This window comes from Corvus cornix, chromosome 18 (assembly GCF_000738735.6).
Source record: "Corvus cornix cornix isolate S_Up_H32 chromosome 18, ASM73873v5, whole genome shotgun sequence".
Lineage (NCBI taxonomy): Eukaryota > Metazoa > Chordata > Aves > Passeriformes > Corvidae > Corvus > Corvus cornix.
The window spans coordinates 9,309,604-9,318,146 of NC_046347.1; the positions used below are offsets into that span (position 1 = coordinate 9,309,604).

Sequence of the window (8,543 nt, forward strand, 5' to 3'; positions counted from 1 at the left end):
ATACAAGTCACTAATTTATCCTTTGGAAAAGGAAAAGCCATTTTATTCCTGACTACATTGTAAGAACATTTTTTCTTGCTCTTGTGTATTTCTGTGCTTCCTTTGCCTCATCTGTAAATGCTGGGTATCTTCCTCCTCATTGTGTGATCCATAGCCCACGTAGAAGTGTGAGATATAAAGGTGTAAAGGTTGATAAGAATTAAGAAATTTCAGTTGATGTACTTTGCGCTTCCTTTAAAATTCTGTATTTCATGTGATCAAAATATGTTATCAGTGACTGCAGTATACAGCATACAACTTGAAATGTATTAGACTTTTTTCCTAAATGCAAAGGATTTTTTTTTTTTTTGGTTAAACATTTCAGAGAAAAAGTTGAATAGGGAAATGGTATTTGGTACATGCAGTTGAATCAAAAGAGCAAAGGGCTATTTTATGGTTTGGTGTTTTTTGTTCACAGTATGAACCAAGAGGACCAGGCAGGCCGTTGTACCAAAGAAGAATTTCCTCTAGTTCAGTCCAGGCTTGTTCTGAAGAATTAAGCACTCCTCAAGACAGTCTTGGTCAGTGTAAAGAGCTTCAGGACCACAGTAACCAGTCGTCGTTCAACTACTCCTCCCCTGAGTTGTGGGTGAACTCCTCCTCCTCTGCCCCATACCCAAACATTCCATGCAACGGAGCCAGCAGAGCCGTTCCCCCCCGGGAGCTCTTAGGTGGGTACAGCTGCAGCTGCTTCTCTCTGCAGTGACCAGGGCTGAGGGACAGGCTTGCCTGTGGATTTCTTCCCACCCAGTGTTTTCTGCCAGTTCTTTAATTCCCAAAACCAATTTAAGCAAAGATTTTGAAGTATTCATTGTTTCAGTAGTTAAAGGTTTGCTTGAAAAACCTATTTTAATGTGCCACCTTGTTAACATCCTGTTCTTCATCTAGAAAAGCAATGCTGCTTCTTAGTCTTCTCCAAAAGTTCCAGTAAACCCAGATAGTCTCTTACAGTGGCTTCGAGTGCAGCAGACTTTGTGCTGGAGGGAACTAAGGTGACTGGTGGGATTTATTTGCAAGATAGATTATTTATTTCCAGAATCAGTGATATTTTGTGTTGGTATTACAGTCTGGGGGAGCAGCACATAAACTGAATTAGTGCTCTCAGCATTTCTCTAGTAAATTCTGGTACTTCATCAAAGGAGTGATGAGTTTAAATTCTCTCTCACCGTGGAAGAATCTCAGTGGAATGTGGCTTCCCTGGTGGTAGCAGCAGTGCTGATTGATTGAGCAGACAGAAACTAAATTAACTTTTCGAGATGGAAAAAAAGCTGCAAAGAGAGAGCTGGAGCAGTGCAACTATTATTCTCTTCTTCTGTTCTCCATATTTCTTGTGTTTATGAAAAACAAAATTACCAGGGTAGTACAGTTTCTTCCCTGTGATTTTGTTTTAAGAATCTCCAGTGGTAATTTAAAAACAAAATAATTAAAACTGCAAACAGTATTCCAGCGTGGATATTAAAACCACTTAATAATGTGGAAAAATATTTATAAGCTGGTTTTATTTGCCTTAAAAGATTTAATTGCTTTTCACCAAACTTTATAAACCTAAAACATCTTGTAATTTCATAGTAATTATGAAGTAGGAACATGCAGTGTAGAATGAATGAAAAAAGCTCTTTATATCAGCGACAGCAGTTAAGAATTAAATTCCTAAGGTGCCTTTTAATTTCCAAAATGTGAAAATGTTATTTTGCAAACCCATATTTATGGCAGCATCTTTCATGCTAAGTTCAAAGCTTCAAGCTCAGGGCACCTCCTTCAATCTATTTCTATTTTTTCTGAACATTAAGGAGCTGAATGCACAGTATTATGTGGCATTCGTCACTGAATTGCTCACACAGAGTTGCTCTCTAAACTCCGTGGTTATCTAAGAGGAGCTCAGGAGCTCTGGCACGTTTATATTGGGATCAGCCAGTCCCACATTTCTTTGCTTTAATGAAAAGCTTGAGAACCCTGTTTGTGAGTAAAGTCCTCGGAGGACAGATGTGTATGTAAAAAGTACCATGTACACACATTTGCTGTCAAATACTAAATTCTAAGTGAAAATACCAAGTTCTCACTGGTAACTGCATTTGCAATGAAATATTTTTTATTGTAGTTAGCATGGTTTCTGTTTGTCAATAAATGTATATGAAACAGAGCCCTGTATCTAATGGTTCATGCAAACACATCTCCATTTTATGGCTGCTGTGCCTTTCCACATCTACAGCTCACTGCCTGTGATCATATTTACAGCCCAGATGTGTTTTATAGAGCTAACGGTTAATGACCAGTAACTGCACCATTACTGTTGGTTTTTATCCATGAAATAAAACCCTGTGAGAATGTGATGCTGTGAAAGTCCTGTGCCTGCATTTGTTGCTTGAGAGGGAGTGACCCTGACTCCAGACTGTTAAAGGACTGATCTCTCCTGTACATCAGGAGTGGCTGTGGCACCAGTGTTGGGTTGGATCAGGATGGATTTATGAAGCACAGGGAGAGCTGCTGTCAATTGCTCGGGGTTGTTCTATGCAGGCACTTCCCAAAATTGCATCTAGGGAGTTTGATATGCATTGCTTTTTCTGCTGATGGAAAGAAAATGATTTAAGTTCTTATTCAAGATGTGTATTTCATATTTTGCCTTCTGTTAGACACCTCTACCACACACAGCTTTCACCTCTGGCCCTGCTTGTCATTACTTGTCTTCTCTTGAGTGCTGTGGTTATTTTGGGAGGTTTTTTGCTCATGTTCTGGGTTGTTTGTTTTTTGTTGAGTCATAGCAACCTTAGCAAAATTGCTTTGCTTGTGTTCTTTCCATATCCATTCTTTTATGGGCTGATTTGGGGTGTTTTTTTTGTTTTTTTTTTTTTTTTGGTTTTGTTTTATTTTTTAGTGCTCTGTAAAAAGCAGAAGCCTGTGTGTGACCTTTCCAGTGAGAAACTTTGTTTTTCTACTTTTGCACTCATTTGGTGGTACATTTTTGTATGTGCACTTTAAAAATAACATTATCTGATTAAAGACTGAAATAATTACAGAATATATCTGTTGCCCAGTTCCTAGACTGTTGCAGATAGAACATAGAACTGTGTTTCAGTCTGGTGTCTCTCTAGCTGTGCAAGACAGCAGAATTCTGCAGACGAAAGTAAGGGACCTCATTAGGATTCAGGAAATTCACGAAAGCAGTTTTATACCTATGGTTTAAAGCACCATTTTTTCTGATAGTTACAGGAGTTGTTAAATGTGGAGCAAGAACATATCAATTAGCAGGAATGCATTCAGCCTGAAATACCAATAATTAGTTGGTTGGCATTCAGGACTCTGATTTGCTGTTGGAGAATGAATTATATATGGTGCTGTAAATTTTAATTTTAGCCTATTAAGCTGTAAAGCAAGAAGAATGAAATACTCTTTGTGCTGTCTCAGTGGATAAAGTGCTTAAATTAGAGTAGATCCCATTTGGAAGCAGCTTCCCTTCAGTGCATCCAGAGAATCCGCTGTGCGGAATTGCAGGTTTGGGGTTATGGCTGTAGGGTACGAACACATGGGGGATGTGTTTAGTAATGTCAGTTTTGTGCTGCTGCTGAATGATCCAAGAGTTGGGAATGAAGTTGGATCACTTCAAGGCCAGGCTGGATGGGGTTTGGAGCAAGCTGGTCTGTGGAAGGTGTCTGTGCCCATGGTAGGGGATGGGACGGGATGAGCTTTAAGATCCCTTCCAACCCAAACCGTTCTGTGATTGTGTCATTCTATAAGCTTCATTTTCAGAGTGACTAAACAGAGCAGATGGGTGGTGTGGGAGGAGGTTACCAAAGGGGTGGTGTCAGCACTGGCTTTGGGCTTACTGCAGGTGGATTGGCTGAGTCAGAGCCATTCATTTGCTCCAACTCTGGTTTCTCCTTCGCAGCTCCACCGAAGGTGGCCAAGCCCCCGGAGGAGCACCTGAAGGCCGAGAACATCCAGCTCTCCAACTCCTTCAACTACAATGTGCTCCAGCACCTGGGCCAGTTCCCCCCTCTGATGCCCAGCAAGCAGCTGGTAGAGTCCAACAGCAGCATCCCCCAGCCTGCGGGCAGCACCAAACCCGTCATGTCCTACGCCAGCGCTCTGCGGGCTCCCCCCAAGCCCAAACCTCCTCCTGAGCAGACAAAAAAGAACAGCGACCCCCTGTCCTTGTTTCAGGAACTTAGCCTAGGTAGTTCATCAGGTAGCAATGGCTTTTACTCCTATTTTAAATAATCAGATTATTTTTTTTAGAGAGAATTTAATTTTTATTTGTGTCAGTAGATCTAAGATAGTTGGGGCTTCACCTGTAGTTGCAAATATTCCCTTTGTTTATATTAGTAAATATATCCTCACTTAATTGCTTTGCTGCTAGACTTGCAACTAATTTTTTTTATTATTATATTCCATTTTTTTGCATTTTTTGATGTGGGTCGGGTTTTCGGAAGCTTTTCTGTAGGAAAACACGTGTTATTTTTTAATTTGTGTAATGTTAATGATATGTTGCATTAAACTAGCAGCTGAGAGATTACCTGTACAACTTGAAAAAAAGAAAAAAAAAGGAAAAAGAAAAAAAAGGAAAAAAAAAGTTTGTCTAAATTGTATTTAAGAAGATTGTAAGTAGCATTTACATTTATTCAATAACATTAGCATACTATGCTGGGTTTCTGTACCAGAAATGGCCAGTTAATGTAAAAATGTATGTTATTTCTGCTTAAATTCATTTAATTTTTTTTTTTAAATAAAGGTGCAGCATCTTCTAAATAATTTCAGTTTTATCAGCTTTTTTGTGAAGGGATGCTGCATTCTCAGACTTTTATAGTTTTAGATTCTATATGATGTGGTATTGTATTTTCCATCCACTGTAGGGTAAAGTAAAGGCGTTCTTTGCAGACACCTATGCCATTGTTTGGAAACATTCAGATAAAAGTATTGGTATACTTTAAAAAAATAATTAAAAAATTGAAAAAAGAAGAAAAAAAGTAACAAAAAACCCAAAAAAACTCTACATTTTATTTTTGGACAAGCTAGTAATATAAGCTTGTTTGAAAAGTTAATTTGATAGGTTTTTTAAATGAATCATGAAGCTGAAAATAAATTTTTAGGTATGTTGGTGCTTAGTAGATTTAATAACTATTTTAAAAAAAATGCGTGAATTTAGTAAAATACTTTTTTGTTTGTTTAATTTTTTTTCCACTATGCATGTGTAAATGTTTGTAATCTGGCTTTTTCCTCCCCTCTTCTCCAGTGGTATAAAGAATTGTGCCGCTTTAACTTTTGGGTTTTTTTTCCGGTAAAACTTTTGGTACATTATTTGATGTTTACATTAAAATGTGACATTATACAAGGAAATTCAGATATTTTGCTAACTGTTTTGTTTGAGGAACATCATTAAAGAAGAGATTTAATGTTTGTCAAAGCTGTATCCAAATTAATCTAAATCTTCTGGGGATCAGAGTGGTTACCAGGTTATTTATCTCCATGAGCTCTGTGAAGTTCTCCATGAACCTGGCCCTTAAGGAATCCAGTCTGAAAAAACTAATTATGGGATATTAAAAAAAAAAAAATTAAAGAAACGTGTGAATGAAAACTCAGATGATAAAATCTTTGTGGATAAAGATTTCTGGTCTTGCACACTGTCCCTGCTTTGTGGCCGGGGAGCTCCAGAGGGGTTGTAGAGTTTCTCCTTTACTTCTCCTTAGTCCTCCTTTTAAACTTGAAGTAACTTTAAATCTGGCAAGGTGTAGTTCAGAATTCCTCCACTTAATTACCTGTGAGAATTGAAATTTTAGAGCTGTGTGGGGGTGTTTTCAGATTTTTGCAGCTGTCCATGGGACACCTTACAGGGGAGCAGTGGCTGCTGCTCTGTTCAATCAGATTTTTTCTCTGGTTACAATCAGTCAGGTTTATTTTTTTGCATTTGAATTCATGTGGTAAGACAAGGGTCATTATGTAATGGGGTTGATTTTAGCTCAGTACACTGCAGAGGTTTGCATATAAATTTTTTATTATAATTCTTTGCTGGGTTATGTTTCAGAAACTTACCTGAAAACCTTTTTCCTTCTTTTTACTGTAAAGCAAAGCCCGTGTAACTCATTAATTTATTTCCTAATGTTATACCAAACAAACAATGCTGGGGAGGGGACAGCCCCTGCCAAGTTCTGCTCAGCACTTCAGCACAGGGCATTGAACCCAGACGACCCAAAAATGAGGAGAGGCCAAATTCTGCAACCTTGACTCAAGCAAAACTGCTGTTAAATGGGTTTTTTGCCAAGCTGCTGGCTGCAGGAATCAGTCTGTGGGAAATTTGCCTGCAGGGGCTGGGCAGGGGCCCAGTGGAGTTTGCCTCAGATTTGGTGTTTTGGCAGAACTGTCAGTTCTCCTCCATGGATCTGTGTCCTGAGCACTGCTCTGTGCAGAGTCCTGGGAGAGAGCAGAGGTGGGGGTCCAGTGGAGAGAGGAGAGAGTTGGGGATCCAACAGAGAGGGGAGCAGGACTGGCAGAGCTGAGGTGGGGATCCAAGGGAGGGAGGAGCAGAGGTTGGGGATACAATGCACTTCACGTCCCCGAGTCAGGATTTTGTAATTTCAGGGGTTTCAAAGTCACTCAGTTCTGTGGAGCAGCCTTTTGATTCTGTTCACCAATTAATATTGAATATTAAACTAATAAACATCACTTGTTAATTTACTGCTATCTGTCAATCAGTTAAGGGGAGATGGTTGCATCTCACCACACTTTATTCTGTTTTGCACTGGTATTTTATCTACACTGAAAATATTACAGATAAAAACCCATTTTCTCTCTGACTTAGAATTTCAATTTTTTAACTTTATGAAAACCCCAGCTGGTTTTGGTGCTAAATTTTCATAAGTGCTCTCACCCAGGAATTTGAGGATGATATGATAGAGATGATCTGATTTAACAGCTTTGTCATGAATCATTTGGATTTCTGAGAGTTAGTTTTTTTCCAAAAGATTTTTTTTTTTTTTTTAATGTCTTGTCTAGCCATTGTATGTCACATATACAGCCCTGAGTGAGATCTTTGGTTTTTGGAGCAAATTATCCAATGTTTATTGAAGTCATGTTTAGAAAACCCCAAAACTGTATTTTAAACTCTCCTAGGGCTTGAATAAAACTCTAATTAAAATGAAATTAAGCCTTACAGATGGCTCCAGTGGGCACTGCTCAGGCTGCACTGTAAATATGGACCTGTTGCAATTACAGCAAAAATTCAAAATTGACTTTGTGTAAATTATCTCAATTTGAGGGAGATGAGTGGAAGCTGGGGCATATGCACCAACTGGGCATTTGGCTCCTTGACTTTTTATGCTTCAGTTAGTGCCAAATCCCATGCCCCTTGTCCAGGAATAATCTGCCATTGTTGTCCGTGGAAAATTTAAATGACAGATCTAAATTTAGTAAGCTTGTATTTAATATAAAGGATAATTTCTGGGTTTGTTTTCTTTAATTCCAGTTTTTCATGAGAAAAATCCGGATGCCTCATGGCAGGTTGTCAGTGTGATGATAAGAGCTAATGAAGAATGAAGGGAAATATCTAAAAAAAAAATTATTTGGATTCTAAAAAAAAATATTTTTTTTTTACAATTCAAATAGAGCCTCCACCCTTTAAAAAGCCACTTAGTGGCAGCTGGGAGGTTTTTCTGTGTGTATTTGAAGACTGAATTCTTACGAAACTGCGAGCTTTCCACTTGGCCATCCTAGGTCAGGAGCAGCCGGAGGTAATGCCGCTCTGCTGTGAGCACAGCCTGACTTGGAGCTGGATTTTGAGGTAACATTCACACCTCCTGACGCTCTAGGACCTGCCTGTGGTGTCCTGGCTCATCTGGGTTATGGTGTGGGACACGGATGTGCTTGTGCACAGCCTGGATTGCTCCTGGCCCTGGTCCTGCAGCTGCCAGCCTGTCCTGAAGGACCCGGCAGGCTCAGGCAGAGGTTTTGTGGCACATCCCTGTCTCTCTTCGTTAGTGCTCTGGGTGCTGGGGGCCCCTCCATGGTGTGCTGGTGTCCTCTGCTACTCCCTGAAGTGCAGTGGGTGTCCCCAGGATGTGTCTCAGCAGTGCCGAGCTCCTCGGAGCCCAGAGTGGGTTGTAGGGACAGTTCCCTCCATCCCGCTTTGTGGTCACATGGCAGCTTTCGGCGTTTCCACAAGACAGCTCCTAAGTTGCTGTTCTGCATAAAGCTGGCTGGTTAGAACCAAGGTCCCAGCATCCACATTTTCTCCTGGAGGTTGTCATCTAATACAGTTTGTCCTGGATTTTTAATTGTATGGGCTGTGGTGTTGCTGGCCCTTTGCAGGATGTGAGTCCTGCCACTGACTGCTAACAACCCTGTGAGTGCCATTCCCTCCTTTGATTAATTAATACTTTGTTCCCAGATTTGTCAAGTTCAGCTGGTTTTTTTTGCAGAGATCATGCTCTATAAGCAATTCTTTTGCTATGTATGTAGTACCCAGTGCTATAAGTAGCACCAAGAGCAGTGTTTGACCACTCCAAATATTCTTTTTA

At 39.8% G+C, this 8,543-nt stretch overlaps 1 protein-coding gene across 5 annotated transcripts in view; it reads left to right on the top strand.

The window, feature by feature from the left end:
• Positions 1-6,693, top strand: part of HELZ (helicase with zinc finger) — an 86,022-nt gene extending 79,329 nt beyond the window's left edge. For all 5 annotated transcript variants that reach the window (XM_039562170.1, XM_039562171.1, XM_039562173.1 and 2 more), the window contains 2 exons: positions 458-710; positions 3,923-6,693. In XM_039562170.1, coding sequence (XP_039418104.1) covers positions 458-710; positions 3,923-4,254 — 585 coding nt within the window. In that variant the 3' untranslated portion in view covers positions 4,255-6,693. The remainder of the gene's footprint in view (positions 1-457; positions 711-3,922) is intronic.
• Positions 6,694-8,543: the final 1,850 nt, after the last annotated feature.